Source organism: Miniopterus natalensis, chromosome 4 (assembly GCF_054644295.1).
Source record: "Miniopterus natalensis isolate mMinNat1 chromosome 4, mMinNat1.hap1, whole genome shotgun sequence".
Taxonomy (NCBI): Eukaryota; Metazoa; Chordata; class Mammalia; order Chiroptera; family Miniopteridae; genus Miniopterus; species Miniopterus natalensis.
In genome coordinates, this window is record NC_142084.1 from 3964609 (window position 1) to 3982870 (window position 18262).

The 18262-nt window shown below is 46.6% G+C and overlaps 1 protein-coding gene across 1 annotated transcript in view; it reads left to right on the plus strand.

Moving 5' to 3' along the window:
- The window catches only part of ANK2 (ankyrin 2), a 325210-nt gene that overhangs the window by 201276 nt on the left and 105672 nt on the right, over nucleotides 1-18262 (plus strand). Inside the window, exons 4-6 of the mRNA XM_087816209.1 lie at nucleotides 4694-4792; nucleotides 6441-6539; nucleotides 17973-18071. Coding sequence (XP_087672335.1) covers nucleotides 4694-4792; nucleotides 6441-6539; nucleotides 17973-18071 — 297 coding nt within the window. The remainder of the gene's footprint in view (nucleotides 1-4693; nucleotides 4793-6440; nucleotides 6540-17972; nucleotides 18072-18262) is intronic.

Below are 18262 nucleotides of genomic sequence, written 5' to 3' on the forward strand. Positions count from 1 at the left end.
GTCTCTACCACTCCTGTGAAACCAGCCGCTTTGCTCTTTACCTCGTAGGAGAGACAGAACCCGCGATCTTACGTAGTTCTTGACACTGACCTGGAAAAGGCCAAATTCCTTTGTCCCAAAATGTAAGATCTTCATATTCTGTGTCTGCATTTCTTATCCATCTGACTTTCCACTGTGATTTTTACACGTTTTCACTGTTCTTTTGAACAAATAATTTGAGCTTTAGGTACTAATTAGTTACTTTAATAGGCAGAGAATATCCAAATTCCCACATGGATGTATGAACTACTTCCAGAAATGCCTATGAGACTGAATGTGAAGTACTTTATAATTTTAACAGGTTACCTTAGGTTTTTTTTTAAAGTATATTAAATACATTCCCTAAATTTGAATATTAATTCATTAACTTTCTAAATTTGCTAGAGAATAGGCAATGAAACTATTAGTTCCTTTAGGTAAAAATTATCATAAATATGCCAAAAAGAACCCAGGGAAAAGAAAGTTAACCTCAGTCAAACCAAGTCCACATCACCCTAAAGTATAACAAATATATTTAATTGTGTGAAAGATCTTAGGGTACTTTTAGAAAAATGATTTCTCAGCAGTAAATACTCAATTTGCTTTGTGGCAACAACTTCTTGAGTCCTCAAAAAGCTTTCTGCAGCCTAACGTATTTTCCTTGTAGAGGCCACTGCCCGCGGCCTGTTGCAGGAAGGGACGCTTGTCCTCGTGAGAATGACATCACCAAACCACACGCAGCGCAGCGCCGGGGCTTGAGTTCCAGCCCGTGCTCGCCGCCCTCGGGTTATCTCAGCTCGGAACGCGGCGTGCGAGTCCCCACACCGGGCAGTGCAGCACATACAATTGTACATCACCGGGTTGCAGTGTAAATTAAATCACGAAACATGAAGGGCTTTCTGTGGATACACGTGTTCTCATTGAGTTACTATATGTAATTCACCAAGAACCCAAAGAATTAAAATTGACCTCCACACAAAATACGAGCTTGCTCTCCTCAGCTGCCTGACTTCAGTGGGTGTGACGTGAAAGTTGTTGCCTGGCGCTGGTTCTCTGTTGCTGCTGTGCAGGAGTGTGTGCTAAGGAAGGGTCAGGGAAATGGTGACTAGGCTTTGGCTGAGGGCTTTGCCTGTGATGTTTTAGCAGAGACCAATGCGGGGCAGTCGTCATTCCCCCGGGTTAGAGGCAGACACAGCCCATGAGCCGCTAAGTGATCTCCCCAGGGTCACTGCTTCCGTCTGTCTCCCACGTACAAGTCTTCCCTCCTGCAGGACATCTCCCTGAGATGCTTGGACCTGCCCTTCAGTGTGCAGAGGTGGCCTCCTTTATCTTCAAGCTCAAATCTCATTTTTAATCTCCCATTGCTAATATAAAATGAATTTATTCATCCTTAGATTAGCGTGCTAGGTAGTTAAAGGAACTTTTAAGTCCGAGAGCACCACCACCAGGACTGCTTCTAGAACTCAAATAAATTACAGAACAGAAAATGATTTCCCAAAGCCCTGGAGAGCAGGAGAGGCCACTCTTCAGCGAAAGGGCGGCTATTTTTAACTGCGTGCAAGCTCAGAGCTAACTTGGCAGGTGGGGAAGCAGAATCGGCCTCTGTTTTGCTTGTAAGCCTCAATTTCTGGGGAGCGCGGTGACACGGAATGTGGGGCCAGCACTTCCTGCGCCCTGCGGTATTTCTCAGTGGCAGGCGGCCTGGGCTGCACCAGCTCTCCCAGAACACCAGCGCTGGCACCCAAGATTCCTCAAACTGAAATTTGGATGAAAAACTTTTTTCTTTATAAAATTGTCTCATAACTAGGAGAATTTTGAAATTCAATCCAAAAATACCATTTTGTTTCTAATCAAAGGATATGGGGAAACTCATAAATTTGGCACAAGAAGATATTGTTTAATAAAGAAACCCCTTCAAGTTCTCATTTTTCTTTTCAAATGATTACAAATCTGTTAAATTTTCTTTTCTCTAAAAGATTAAAGTATTAAATTATTTATCATATTGTCTCATATGTTCAGAAAAGAGAATCAATTTTAGCACTTGCTCTTATTTAATAATTGTTTGTAATTTAATAGTGTCATAAGCGAGGTTAACATCCAGCCATTAAAAATAGGCTCTATAACCTTTTCATTAAAAATTTGTCACAAGTCAAGGAAAGCCTCACAAGGCTCGGACGCTTTCAGCCTCATGCGCACGGGGGGAGCTGGCCTTTGCTGGAGCTGGCCGATCCGGAAGGGAAGGGCTCAGGGACGCCGCGCGGGAAGTGGGTGGGTGCCGTGCTGGGAACTGGCGTGGGGAGGCCCCTCAGCTGCTTGTTTTTCTCCGTGGAGTATGAGTCAAGGTCATCAGCTGAGAGCGAGGATGGCGAGGGTGCTGGAGGCGGGAGGGGAAGTGAGAGTCGTGTGCAGGGGGAAAGTGGTGCAGCTGGCGGAGCCGGCCGCGGGCGACGTTGGCCCCGAGCACGGCCAGCTGGCAGCGTGTTCTGCTGGGGCCCCACGTGGGCATGGGTCTGCTGGAGTTAGCAGCGTGTCATCAGGGCTCTGGTTTAGCTAAGCCAGAGAAAGGCTAGCACCCCAGGGTGCCTGCAAGTTCATGCGGGGAACGTCTGCCGAGGGAGGGGAGAAATGGGCCCTGGGAGAGGCGAGCAGATGCCACGAGTGGGCTGAAGGACTGCTGAGTTGGACCAGTAGGTTGGCAAGAGACTAGATAGTGGTCCAAGGGTTGCATGCTGGAAACTAAGGTCCTGGAGGGAGGTTATGTTACTGGAAATGACTGGGTCTCGAGTCCAACCATTGAAGTAAGTGGGTGAGGCAGGAAAAGAGATGGATCATGTGCAGGGAAGCAGGAACCTGACCGTCTGGAGTTTTGAGAAAATCACCTTCTGTATGTCGGAGGAAGGGACAGCAGACCAGAACCTAGTATCTTCATGGGACAGGGTTTCCTCTGGCTGCTGGCCCCTGGAGGTTATGAAATGTCGAAATGAAGACTCTCCTTTTCCCATCCTCACTCCTCTTATTTGCATCACAACAGTGAATATATGATTGTCGGTTGTTTAATAATAAATATTCTGGGGCTCTTTGGGGACAGAAACTATGTCCTGTGTGCTTTGCCTCCGCCTTAGGACCCAGCACCTGGTGCTGAATACCTGGGGGTACCAGCAAGTCCTTGAGCTGATAAGCTTGTATGGGTTATGGATTTGTGCTAAGATGCAGAAGAGTTTAATGGGTTTTGATGCATTTAACCTTCATGAATGTTCTGCTGTATCTTCCTAAATCTGTCCCTCAACTTGTCCAGATGGACCACCCCACTTCTTTTCTGTACGTGCCAGGAATATAACTAACGCTTGAATGGCTCTATAAAAAGTTTTATTTGCTATCTGTTCTACCTGGGGCTTTATGCGCTAGTTCTATATGATCATAGAAAAGCAGTTGATGGGCAAAAGATCTCATAAAATCAGCAAGAGAAATGATGAATGAGCTTATTGTCAAGTCTGATTATAAACAAAATGTTACAATATCGCTTAATAAAAATTTAATAGAAGCTCTAAAAAGATAACTCTGCCCTTTAAGGATGATTCATGTGCACATAGTTGTTTCAGAGTAGCACTGAGACCTTATTTTTTAACTACTTGCTATATTTTAATTCCAAAAGGTGTGAAATCAAAGGGTGCCTGGCCTAGGACCCACAGTCCACCAACCTAGTCCTTACCTTGCTCATATTAGAGCTCATGAATCCTTGCTGATTATTTCAAAGACTCAAGTTCATATTATTTTATTATATTAGCTTCCGCAGGCCAAATATCAGGGACCCGTCCCTGGCGGCCGGCTTTGGTTGACTCCCAGGTTGGTGAGGAACCAGGAGCATGTTTGGCAAAGAAGAAAAACAAATAGTACTTTATTTTTGAGTCAAATGTAAAAGCCTAATCTTTTCCATAAGAAAATCATTCAGTATAAGCTGTGCAATGACTGCAAACAGGAAATTTGCCGCATAGCAATTTGCGCCTGTGCCCGGCACTCCTTGTCTGTGACAAGATGCGGAGATGCCACCTCTAGTGATGTCTTCCATGAGTGTTTCAGTGCTGTGGTGAGTAACTGAGTTTTTAGGAATTAGATAGATGGGAACCAGATATTAAAGTACTGTCAGAGGTTATAAAATAAATTTAAATTAAAAAAAAGAATAGAGGACAAGTTAATGACAGGGCTCGGTCTTTTAGGTGCAATATCATCCCTGTAAGGGTGTGTCGCCTTAGAAATTGTCTATAGCTTTTAAATCACTTTTTATGAAAAGGACATTTCTCTCCCATTTGTTAAAAAGAATTATTTAAAGCTATATTCTAGAAATTGGACCAGATTGTATTTCTGGTTGGCATAATAATTGATACGGAGTTGCTCTTTTTTTTTCTCAGCATGGAAGTATTTAGATATTTCTTAGTTAAAAAAGAAGTTTGTTTACATGATGTTGCCCAATCCACATTCCTAATGAATATTTACCTTTTTGCCTCTCTGAATCAAGAACACTGGGAATTGTTCTATGTGAACCTAACAGCTTCAAGCTGATGCACAAAGAGAGAGAGCCATGGGAGACCAGAGTCTGTCGTCTCCGGCCGTGTGCGTGCTCAGGGTCGGGCTCTCCCCTCCCCACGTCCCCTCTGAGGCCTTGTCTCTTCCTCTGCAGAATGGACTCAACGCCCTCCACCTGGCTGCCAAGGAGGGCCACGTGGGGCTGGTGCAGGAGCTGCTGGGCCGAGGGTCGGCCGTGGACTCCGCCACCAAGGTAGGCGCCGCTGCTCGGGGACACGGCGCCATCGAAGGCTCCTTTCCCGGCTGCACGTTCGGGGGTTTGCTGGGGCACCGGGATTCTTAATGCGGAGAACTAACGGTGCAGAGCGGGGATGAGTTCTTTAGAGAAGTGCTGGACTGGACGCTGAATTCCGTGCCCCTAGCTTCCGATATTCCCGCTTTTTCCTTTGACTCACATAGAGACTAGGTTAATATAATTCTCTGCAGACAGTAGCACCTATTTTCTTAAGGTTAATTTTTAAAAAAATAAATTGATGTAGTAAATGTCTCGATGAAAATGGACAAGTAATTTTCATGCTTTAATTAAATTGTTATATTTCTAATGTGTGCATTTAACTTGGTAAGAGAATATACAGAATCCTTTATACTCTGATGGAGAAGAGATTTGGGATCATGGATTGAATTACTATGATAGAATTAGATTTTGCCACCATAATGTGCTTGTGAAGAAATTGGACTCATTTTTAAAGAAAAGTACCAGGGGCTGGGGTACCAGAACCTGCTGCCTGGGACTCTGCTTTTGCTCAAATCTATTTGAACGTTGCCATTGGGAGTCATTTCAGAAACAACAGATATTTTCAAAAACAGCATCAGGGGTGACCAATCTTTGTCTTTAGAAGGTGAAATTTTAATTTGGAAGAAAATAGTAGCCAGTGAGCATCAAGCCTGCCGCCCCCAGCTGGAGTGTGATCATCACGGCTGTGGGAGGTGCAGAAAGAGGTTAGGGGTAGGGTACAAGTAGTGGTAGGGATAGGGGTGGGTTCGGGGTAGGGTGGGGCAGGGGAAGGGTGGGGGCGGGCACTCAGGTCCCCCCTGGTGTGCTGCTCTAATCAGAGACGTTCAGGGCGGCTGCTGGAGTAATCAGGGGCAGGGCCAGTGAGCTTGGACTTCAGGCCTCACGCGTGAGTGCGGAGTGCAGCCTGCCCTTCTCCCGGCACCGTATGCAGCAATTCGAGTGGAAAGGTGAAAAGCAAAGGGTTCTCTGGCAATTCCAAAGAAGTTAAAATATAAGTTCACTGTAAGCAATCAATTTCTGACTCTGGACATAAAGATAATAAGCGCTTTTATTAACATTTCTCTTGACCACATCAAATAAATGTTAAACATTTAAAGAATATCCTTTTGAATGTCTATAAAATTATTTGCTTCCCCTGAGATCCCCGTGTTAATGGAATATATTCATTAAACCCACCAGTCTTTGGTTGCTTAAGTGTTTACTAGTTTTCTTTTTTTTCTTTCCTTAATTGATATTTTAAGACATAGGTTCCTTCTTAATCCTAGATTTAAATGTAGAATTGAATTTTAGACCCAGAAAAAATCTCACAGGAAGCCCTTCATTTAAAGAGGAGGCAGCTGAGCCCTCACAAAAGAGTGTGAGGACCAGTCGGAGGTCTGTGAGCAGGTTCTCCGCAGGCCCCCGAGCCGCAGACAGGGAGAGGGCTCCGGAGGCTCCAAGTCTTGCGGGTGGAAACTGGCTTCTTCCCAAGCTCGGCTACTGTCTTGATAGAATGACAGGTTCTAACGACTTGAAATCATCGGCAACATTGAAAATGTCTGTAGTATTTTGATTTCTACAAAATTTGGAAACTGGTAACATTTTCTATTTTGTTTCTTCAAAACAGAAGGGAAACACGGCTCTTCACATCGCCTCTCTGGCTGGACAAGCAGAGGTGGTCAAAGTCCTGGTCAAGGAAGGAGCCAACATCAACGCACAGTCCCAGGTGCCGTATCCGTCCTGCTCTCTGATGTCACGGGCCTGGTGGGGCTGACTGAAGGCTTTCGGGCAGGAAAACTTACTGTAAATACTTCAGCTCTCTGTTTTGGCCAAATTATTCTATTAACCCATGCTATGCCATTTCTTTCTTTTTATATTTTTTATGTATCATGATCTCCCTTTTAACATAACTGAAAATTTGACAGGTGCACAGCCTGTCCTCATTGTCTTTAAGTGCATTAAAAAGAAGATTAAGCATTTTTTGCCCAGAATGACAGCGACATCTGTGAAATGTGAATTATTCACGTAAGTTCTGTGTTGCTCTGTAATAGTATTTTCTCTGCTTCATTGTTTAAAATCTCCAAAGATTAACACTCCATTGGTGAATCTGTGGAAGGCAGGGAATCACACTACTTTGGTTTCATCACCAAAATGTGGGCTTCGGGAATCTCCCAAGGGAAACAGGAACGTGGGAGAACCACAGCCTGGTGAGGCACATGGTGAACACAGGACAGGAAGTGCGCGTTCTCAAAAGGAAATTAAGAAAAGTTTTAAAGGACTAACCAAATACATCATATGATAAACCTTAATCTTATATATATGTATTTTCTGGTGGAAAGGGGGAGAAAATGTTGGCTCTGCCCACAGCTTTCCTCGTGGAACCTATTGTGGGTTGATGTAGAAATTGAGGTGCACAGCTTCATAATCAAATCCATCCTCTGTGTTTTTAAAGGGTCTTCGCCCTCTGATAACACAGGCATATCATGGGGCTGTTGGCAAAGCCAACCAGTTCCCCTCATCCATTGGGGTTAGCTCCCCGGCTCGCTGGCGAAGGCCTTGCACGGGGTGGTCACCTGTGTTGTTCAGCTGTCCTGTGGCTGTGGCTGTGGCTGTCAGGTGTAACCGGCACAAGTTCTGGACCACAAATAGTAAAGGGCAAAGATTAGAATCAGCCGTTTCCTTTGACATTGGCTGTAGGGAGGAATCTGTTGAAATTACGAGGCCAGACATTGCCTGTTTTTACCTTTGTAATATCAAAGTACTTTAAATAACCCCGTTCCCCCTACCACCCAATTTTTAGTTCAATACATGTCAGTGGTTTAACATTTATTACTGTAACATTCTAAAGTCTTTATTAAATGAAAATTTTTAAATTGCTGCCATCTGTAAAGAACTCCTGTGTATTCTGTAAAGTATGACGGCACTTTGGGCTTAGAGACACAGGACTCTAAAAGTCTGCTCCAAAGTAAGGACCACTAGTGTTTTTTTATAGCAAGAGAGCATCTTGCCTTTGAGCAGAGGTTCTCAAACTTGAGCACCGGGACACCCGCCGGGCTGGTGACACATGTTCCTGGGCCCCGCCTGAGTTTCTGCCTCAGCGCTGGCTGGCTGGGACCTGAGCGTTTTCCTTTCTCCTGGGCTCTCAGGTGATGCTGATGCTGCTGGTCCAGGGGCCACTCTGAGGGCCACTGCTTTGGAGTATGTGAGGGAAAACTGGGCGCAAGAACACTGCGTAAGACTCACTAGATGTGGACTCAGCTGCGTGCGGGCCCAGAGTTTGTGCGCTTAAGAAGAGTGGGAAAGAGTGAGAGCGACAGCCTGGGTCGGTCCCATGGCCCACAGGCTCGTTTTGACGGGAAGCCCCTGTGATGTTAGTGTTGTTAATATCCACACAAAAAGCTTGGTTATTCCTCTCAAAATGAGTAGCTGAACATAGTGATTCCCTATATTGTCATTAAGAGATAAAAATAATCTTTATTTATACTGTTAGCTCAATTGAAGATTTATATTACAGGGAATCCTGACAAATTGCTTCAAGTAGTTTTATATTGTGATAAAGTTTTAGAGTGAGAAAAATTAATAATTAAAATTTAGGATGTTTTTCTGAGTGCCTGAGTCACTTGATGTGGCCCGACATTATTTGCTGTATGGAAAGTACACTCTGTTGTCCTGGATTCCTTGCCCCTGTTTTATGCTCACACTCTGTTATTTTAATCTTGAAAATTTTATTCTAAAAAAAGTCTTTTCTATTTCTAATACAAACATGAGTAGGCATATTTTATTAATTTTCAGGTTTTCAGACCATGACCATGAATGCTTATTACAAGATTACATGACATTTGATTATATTCTCAGAATTTTAGGGGTGCATACACCCACTATATGCAGTGATAAACGCCTGTGCAGGTGAGGCTTCCTGTAGGCTCTTCTTCATTCGAACTGGGCTGTGAAGAGGAGGAAGGCAGTTGCCCGGAGGCCCCCCGCACGGCCTGCTTCCATATGGTCTCAGAGCTGTCCTTGGCTCTCGACACAAAACTCACAGTGGAACATTCCGTTCTGTCTCTCTCTCGCTCGCTCTCTCTCACACACACACACACGTGCACAGTGCATAAAATGGGATTCATGTTCACAGATTCCAAAGAAAGGTTTTGTTTTCAGATTTCCCCCTCTAAATGTATACACGTGGCATTTTCTCAATAGGGGTCTTGGTTTTTTCAATTGGGAAAATTACTGCTGAAATTCAGATTCTCTGAAGTTAAGGTGAAGACATGTACTGGCATTTGACCAGCGGTGAGAAAGGATCAGGACACTTGTGCTGTCTTTTGACTCTGAAAATCAGTTTGTTGGGTGAGCACAATTTTGCGGGAGCACCGGTGTACCTCAGCATTCCTGCTCAAGTAAAGGACGTCTTCGTCTGCCGTTCTCCCTTCTCTGATTAGCTTGGAGAACTGATGAGAACTGACATCTTTAAAATATGAGACAGCATGGAATTATTACCTGCTGTACCAGTAGAATTCCAACAGTAAAATCACTAGTCTGCTAAATGCACACATACATCTGGGAAGCAGGACAATGTTTTCATTTGCAATAAAATAAAGCAGTTTTTCAATTTTGAATTATAATTAATACCCCAACTTTGTCTTTGTGCTTGTATCTGGGGACAGGTGATAGGGAAAAGCTGAGCACTAGTTGCCATTTTGTCCTAAAAATTGAAGGAATTAAGGCTGAACGTCATAAAATCTAGATCTTTGGTTTATCACTTTTTTAAATCACTTCACAAGCCCAATCAAGTCTAAAATGACTGCATTTTATTTAATTTTATTTAAAAGATATATATTTTTATTTATTCGAGAGAGAGGAAGGGAGTGGGAGAGAGAGAGAAACATTAATGATGAGAGAATCATTGATCAGCTGTCTCCTGCACGCCCCATGCTGGGCATCGAGCCCACAACCCAGGCATGTGCCCTGACCCAGAATCGAACCTCGATCTCCTGGATCCTAGGTCAATGCTCAGCTGCTGAGCCACGCCAGGCAAGTTACTGCATTTTAAAGGAATGGAGTTTTCAGTAAGGCCAGCCTGTGGAGAAGAGTTCAGATAGCTTGAAACTCCCACAGAGGCCCTTCCTTCTGCCCCTCTGAGCTGGGTCAAGGCCAGGTTGCTCGGCTGGGAACAGAGCAGCACCTGGTGGTCTACCTCCGACCTCACGCCTCACAGCCAGGGTCACCTTCCACAGCCAGACTTAGGGGACACCCTCCAGGAGACCTCACAACAGTGGTCCTTCCAGGCAAAGGTCACAAACAAAACACAGGGTGGAAACAGGACATTATGTCCAACTTAATAGAAAACTATTGGAAGTAACCCCTGCCCCATCCCAGTAGATGCTTGGGTGCCAGGGTTCGCTCTGATATTTGCCACAGGTACAGTGATGGGAGCAGGGGCATCTGAGAAGTGATGGTTCAGCTGCTCTTTCTCTCTTTTTTATTGTTTTTACATTTTTAAAATTTTCAGCCACAGTCTACATCCACTACTGTCCACACCAGCTTCAGCTGGGCAGCGAAGCCGCCAGAAAACCATGCACCCCACAGAGTGGTCTCTTTTTTAACTCATAGACAATTTTTAAAATTTATTTTTTTCCAGCTTTTTTGAGACAAAAAATTATAAGATAGTTAACATAATGATTGGATGCACATGTACATTCTGCAAGGACCTCCCAGTCAGGTTAACTAGCACCCATCCCCTCACGCCCTCTCCTCTGGTGAGAGCATTTAGTCCTGCTCTCCTAGACAGCGCCCACGGCACGCCCGCTATTAGCCCTGCAGCCCGTGTGAGACGCTAGATCCCAGGCCTTATGCATCTTACAGCTGAGAGTTGCGCCTTTTTACCAGCCTCTGCCCACCCACCCCCAGGACCAGAACCTAGCCTGCTCCTCATTTCTGGGAGTTCAGGTCGTTTATTTTAGGTTCCTCCTACGCGCAGGGTCAGGCAGTACTTGTCCGCCTTGTCTAGTTTGTGCTGTTAGCATCCGGCCCTCCAGAGGCCTGCTGTCTAGTCCTGTTTGCGCCTGGATTTACTTACCTGCGCAACAGGAATCATTCTCGTCCATGAAACTTAGTGGTTGTGAGACTGAAGGAGAGTGTTAACTGCCTGAGGCCAAGCGGCCGGGTGTGGCCAGCCGCTCGGAGGGCGAGACCAGACGTCTCCAACCGTGCAGGTCACAGCACAGGGCGGAGCAAGGCCGACTTCACACCCTGAGGTATTTACATCTAAAGAGTCTGCCCCTGCACTTCCATGATTCTGTAAATACTCACTTGCCACAACCAAAAAAGCAAGCTAAGGTTCTGTTAAATGGCCTGGACAGCGCCTTAAGAACACAAACTAGGATTGATGCCTCAGTGGCCAGAACCGTTAATATCTCAGCATTTGAAGGCATAACCGTCCATTTCAGCACCATGACCGTGGTTGTTGGGGGCAGGTGTCCTCCAGGAGACTCACATGACAGGTCAGCCTCGTTGTTTGTTTCTGGGTATATTTTCAAGCCAACACATCCAGGCAGGGCAATCAGAATATATTTTTATTTAAAATCTGATTTTTTTTGTTAATCCTCAATTGAGGATATTTTTTCCATCCATTTTTTAGAGGGGGGGAGAGAGCGAAACATTGATGTGAGAGAAGACACATTAATTGGTTGCCTCCCACATGCGCCCCAACAAGGGCCAGGGATGGAGCCTGCAACCCTTTGGTGTGGTGCTCGGGCCAACATTCCAGCCACTGAGCCACACTGGCCGGGGATAACATCTGATTTTTAATGGGAGGGTAAGGAGAGGGTAGGCCATTCTTATGTCCTGTTATAGGTGAGCTTTGAGGAATAACATCTCCCCTCAAAATTATTCAGGTCAAATGGTAGCTTTTCTATTTTGAGGTCAGGAACTCTACTCACCGAGATTTTTTAAAGCAGATGAAAACCTTTTGAAGGAGAGCGTTGCTGTGAGTGCCTCTAGGTTGGAGTGAGGCAGCCTCTGTCTCAGTAGGGTTGTCCCACAGTTTTCGGGAGGAAGTGGCTCCACCTGGCCACTTAGATGCTAATCAGAGTTTATTTCCCTGGATGACACTTCTTCCAGCTCCTCCAAGGAAGAGCCTCCGGCACATTCACAGTCTTGTCTTCTCTGTCCCTTGTGTGAACTCAAGATTTACATGGCAGTCAGCAAGTTTTCTTTTTCCAAAATTATGACAACTCTCATTGTCTATCACACTTTCTTTGTTTCTGTGGCTGCCAGAAGCCAGTGTCCTCTTTCGGCGCCGAGCTCCTCTGGGTTCTGCTTGTCCCCACTGGCTGTCTGCACTGTGCCTGTCGGCCCTGTGGCCCCACCCTGACTGTAGGTGCATGTTTTAGCTGCCTGTATATACAAATCCCTTGCGAATGGGAATATTTTCAAGGGATAGAGTACAAATACATACTCCGAAGCCCACGAGCCTGGGTGTGTGACTTACGGTCTCTCCAGGAGCTACACGGACCGTGCCCGTGCTTTGGGGCTGTACCTTTGGCGTGCGAACTGGACAGTGTTAAGTAGCTGTTCCACACTGAGTATCTCATGTGGGGCTCATTTCAAGGCCCTGCTCCCTCCCCTGTCCCAGCACCGCCCGCGCTGACTCCGCGGCAGCTTCTGACAGCTCAGCTGAGGCTCGGCGGCGCAGGGTCACACTTGGTGGGGGGACTTCCACGCGGAAGCTTTCGTTGCCCTGGAACTTCGCCGTTGCTCAGACGTTGCTGAGCCTTTACATTCCCAGCCTTGTTCTAGTTCCCGTTGGGTAATATGGACTCTGATGTGAAACGAGACCTTGCTTAGATCCCAGGCTGTTACTGTCAGACAGGAGGTGAGAGCAGCACTGGCCAGCTGACTGTGCCCACTGGGACGCCTGGCAGCAGATGTCTGGGAATAAAAGAAAAGGAAACTTTTACTTGGGAAAATTAAAAATGTTTGAAACCAGTGGGGTGTGTTTTGTTTTTAGGCTCTCGACTGCTTCATGCAAAGTGCCCCCCATTCACTAAATGGCAGAAGTGGCTGGCACTGCAGAGGAAGCGAGTGCTTCTTATATTGAATATTCAGGCTCTCGGCGCGCATGTCTCGGCTTTAAAGGGTGCCACGTGGTACCTCTGTGTTTACCACACAGCCCCGGCCGTGCGGCGTGGCTGTCAGTCGGGCCTTAGGGAATGTGGCTCTAGATGAGGTGGTCCAGTGAGCCATTCGAGTTGGGTGTGTTTTGAAAGGCTTGGACCAGCATTTTATTTTCTCAGAGACAGTTGGATAGCAATAAGAAACCGATCTGGTAGTCATTGACTAAAAATATGTTTTGGTATAATGTGGGAGAAGTAAAAGTTACAGCTTATTTTGACTATTTTACCCTGGAGAGTCAAAATTCTTTGATCCTTACTGTAGTTACTCAACCTCAAAATAAAACAGTAAGGAATTAAATTATTACTATGGCTTAATTCAAAACAGATATTTCAGGTTTATGAGTTTTACTGCACTGCACCCACAGTGATTGTTGTTGACTTAATTTTCTTAATATCATGGACCTGTCCGCAGCAGCCAACATTTGCTCTGGGAGGTAACACATTTCCCCTCACTTCTAAGCTACTGGGTCATTTATAAAGTTGCCCCAAATCCACATTTTTAAAGCACTTGCTATATATGCCTAACAAACAGTATTATATGCTAAAGATCTGAACCTAGTAATATATGTTGTTCAGCAATTTGAAAATCTAGAAAAATTTATTTAAAGAAAACGTATCAGGGAATTAATTTCCATTCAATTTCAATATTAAAATATTCTTAACCTTATGTTAAAGTTTTATCTCTGACATTGAGACATTTCCACTGCTTCTGTGGAGAGTAATCAGGGCATGGCATCTGCAAACTTAATTTTAGTTTTATTTTTAAAATTTTTATTACATATACACTATAAAGGCATTTATATAGATTATGATGAAATTTTATGTGATAACTTTTATCAGGGATAGGTGAACTTGCCATTTCTATTAACTTAAATAAAAGTTAGCATTATATGTGCAAAATAACAGTGGAAGGACCCCTTCCACTTCATACCTTATTTGTATTTGCCTTTCACACAGAAAAAACTATTTTAAATCCTCACCACTTAGGAGAACAAATATATTCTCTGAAAATGATCCACCTGCTTTATTGTGGTTTAATCTCATTTTATTTTAAAATATATTTTTATTGACTTCAGAGAGGAAAGGAGAGGGGGAGAGGGAGAGAGAGAGAGAAACATCAATGATGAGAGAGTCATTGGTCAGCTGCCTCCTGCACGCCCCTGCTGGGGATGGAGCCCGCAGCCCGGGCCTGTGCCCTGACCGGGAATCGAACCTCGATCTCCTGGGTCATATAGGTGGATGCTCAACCGCTGAGCCACGCCTGCCGGGCTTAACCTCATTCTTAAAAATCTATTTCATGTTTTTTCTGCAGATTACTGTCTCAGGATTACTGAATAATATATTTCTAAAACAATAATAATACATTCTGCTTTTAATACTTTTGTTTCTGTGAGTCACTGGGTGATATATCATGTTTCCTGGAAAATGCTTTATTTCAAACTGATTGTGATAGTGTACGGTGTATTTCAGCGGGACGGCTATTCAGTTAGGACGCCTCCATTGCAAACAAGAGAAACCTGCCTCCTACTTGGATAAATAAAAAGGGACTTCTTGGTGTCCCTGGATGCAACTTTCGAACAAGTGAGGCCAGCTCCGGTTGTTCAGGAAGATCAGTGCAGGCTGATGAACAGGCCGCACTGGAGTAACGTGGAATATGGAAAATAGGCCACGTGTTTTCTCGTGATTTGTCCACGAGGAGCTGACAGCAGGGATTATGGTAGACGAGGTGGGACTATAGTATTTTCAGTGGTGTTTCCGATGGCCGACAACAGCAGACATGACAAAATGCTGTCACATTTGCTGCTAAAGCTCATGGCAGACTAGCGTAGCAGGAAGGGGGTGCAGATCCCCGCTCCACGTTTTAAGTGGCCTCTTAATCCTTGAGTCGTATAGACACATCACTGGGTTCACTGGGCTGTTAGGGTTAAATCATAAATAGCGAGAGTGTAGCCTTCTCTCTCCTCACCACCGCCACCCTCAGTGTCTTACCCACTGGGAATAAAAACTGGAGGAATTCTCATGTCCAAGACAACCGGGGACGTTGGCCATCCAGCCGGCCATGCAGCCCCATTGCTGTCACTGGTCAGAGCCCCTGCTCACCTCTGGTGGAAACCGAGGCTCGTGGTCTGACTCCTGGATCAGAGCCTGGTGTCCTTGAGGCAGTGAAAGGAGCACTGAGCTTGGAGTCCTTCGGGGTTCAGGCCTCGATCACACCTCATGTGCGTGTGCCGGAGGGTGAATGCCGACAGTCTTACCTGTTCAGGGTCCCAGATGGCGGAGTTGTGAATGAAACAAGAGGACCTGGTAAACACTCCGTAAAGTTCTGTCTCCTAGAAACATTTAGAACATTAATCGTTTTAATGCCAAGCGATGGCATAGCTGTAATTCTTTGAAGGGGACCTTTGGAGAGGAGAAGCGGTTAAAATAATTTGTAACGTCATAACTGAGTATGGAATTGTCAAATTCACATCCTCTGAGAGAGCCTGTGTGGCATTTTAATTAATAAAATGCCTTCTTAACTGCCAAGCCAAGTGCACAATTGTACCTTGTGTTCCTTTGCCCTAAGACACCCGCAGCCCCCAGAATAGTCTTTATTTTTGTGACTATAATTAGCACCCGTTGGGCTTTTACATCCTTTGCAGCTGTGCATTTATGATGTATTTAGGGAAGTAATTTGAATCATCCTGACTTTAAAGCTGGGTGGTAATTTGGGGAGCTTCTCAGAGGCCAGTTCGGCGAGGACCATGGCACCTGGGACGGGGGAAGCGACCCTTCCCCGCCATGCCGACCGCTGTGCCGGGCCTGCGAGGGATTCTGCTCGGGAAAACCCGACTCTCGGCACTGACCTTCCTGGAACACCAGCCTTTCTCAGAAGGGAAACTCTCCTTTGGTGAGGTTCAAACCCAGAGCTATCAGCATGCATTCCCGTTTTTTCCTGTCGGAACTGGTTGTGTAATTTGTAGGTGAATTTTGCAGGAGGTGCTGAGAGTATATGCAATACTCTTAGTACACTGTCAGATGGCAGGTGGAAACGGTGTTGTAAAGATTCACAGCTGTGATTTCAAACTCTCGTAGACTTGGGTTGCTTCACCTAAGCAAACACTTCATTCATTCCTCCTCAGTCTGTTTCCATTGCAAAGGCCACCAAGAAGGGTGACTGGTGACATAAGACCCTCCACTCTCCCAGAGGACCCCACCTGGCCCCTGGTGGGTCGGGGCCAGGGAGGACTGTGCGGAACAGTTACAACTCAGCATCCAACAGCCCCTGTGTCTAATACTTTATCTGTAGAGTTTCTAGGTTACATGGTGTTTGAAGAGAGTTATCGGACTAGGAGGAAATCTGAAAGTATCAGCCTAGGACATGAGTTCCTTTCCTGAAGAGAAAGGCATAGGCAAGTGCCGAGGAGTTTGCCTGGCCAGGGAGGCCGTAGCCAGGCCAGGGGTGACCTTGCTGGACGTTGCATCAGCCAGCCGTTGCTGCAGAACAAGTGATCTCAAAACGCGTGGTTTAAAGCAGCAGTGAGCATTATTATTGTCACAGGTCCTGTGCAGCAGGCCTCACTCAGCAGGGCTCGCAGTGCAAGGGTGGCTTCGAGTCACTCCTGTGGTTAGTGAAGGTGCTGCCCGGGCTGAACGCCACCGGGCTTTCCTGGGCTGAAGGATCCACGCCCAGGTATTCCTCACACAGGTGGCACGTTGGTGCTGCTGGGTGGTGGAAGTCCTATCGACCTGGCTCTGTTCTGAGCTGAGAGAGCCAGGCGGGGGGAGGCCTAAGCCTGGCCCCCGCCCCCCTCAGTGCAGGGACCGGAGGGCCAGGCTGGCCCGCGGTTGAGGCGAGGGAATTGGGCTCCTCCCTTTGAAGGGAAGAGTGTCAAAGAATTTGAAGACGTGTTTAAAAATCACTGCAGGCGTACAAGGAACTGGATCCTAGTCTGCTCGTTACTCACACAACCACCTCACAGGAGCAGGTACTTACTGAACGCCTACTATGTGCTGAGCATCGTGGAGGGTGCTGCACGAGGCCTCTCGGAGAGGGTCGCCCTGTCGTGGCCGGGGGAAGAGGACAGACGGGCAGCCTGCCCGGCGTCTGCACCTGCGGCGCCCGCTCGCCGGCTCTGCCTCAGGCTCCGCTGGCTGCTGTGCGTGTGTCCACTCAGTCTCCGGGTTAAACTTCCTCAGCCGTGAAGGGATGTTGCCTTTTAGCTGCGGCGTTTTCATCTAGGAAATGAGGCAGCTTCGTCTCATCACTGAGACACACTTACAAGTAAGAGCAGGCAAAGTGACCGTGCGTGTGCACGGAGAAGTGAATTTGCGCCCCACTGAACGTCTCCGTGGCGTTTCCACTCCCAGCCCAGCTTGACCGTGGCTGGGGGTCACCCAGGGCACGTGTTCCGCGGGGCTCGCGCCCTGCGCACGAAGCGCCGTTTCCTATGTTGTCTGTCTGGCCAAGAGATCTCTGAATTATTTTTAAAACATTTTTAGATCTGAAAGAAATTTTTCAAGATGCTTTCTCACATTGGCTCCGACGCGTGTTCAGTAATAACCAAACCGCGCGCATTCAAGATAACGGTGGTCTGTTTAAATAGCTTACGGATTGGTGAATACAGAAGTGAGCATGTAAAGACTATTTTATATGTTTACCACGTGGAGAATTCTGTGTATCACAGGATATGTCGGTAGTAAGATACTTAGTATCTTTGGTTTAACAAGTGTTGGGAGGTGAGGAAGGTGCGTCTCGGGTACGGAGAGGAAGACGGGAGGCGGGAGGCGTCCCCCAGGTGCCTGCTCGCGGCTCTGCAGGAATCGCGGTGGCCGTTGGTGCCCCGGCGCTGTCCGGCTCTGCAGCAGCACGTTCGCTGCCCACCGTGAGGGTGCGGTGCGCGCTCACCATCCCGTTCACCCACGGCCTCTCTCCCCTCGCCTGGAATTCTTCCCTGGTGTAGGCGTCACGAATGACAGACGTCTTTTTTATCGTTTGTCCCCAGAATGGCTTCACTCCTTTATACATGGCTGCCCAAGAGAACCACATCGACGTTGTAAAATACCTGCTGGAAAATGGTGCTAATCAGAGCACTGCGACCGAGGTGAGCTGGTCAGCCCTTCCCGCCCAGTTCTTTGATCGCAGGGTCCGCAGTCTTTCTGTCGCCGCACAGGCCGTCTTTGCCTGTCTGAGCTGTGCGGGCGGGTGGGCCACAGCCGCGACGGGAGCGGTGACCTTGACGGCGGGACCTGCGCCCGCGGTGCGGGGAGCTTGTGGCCAGATTTGGGATTCGTG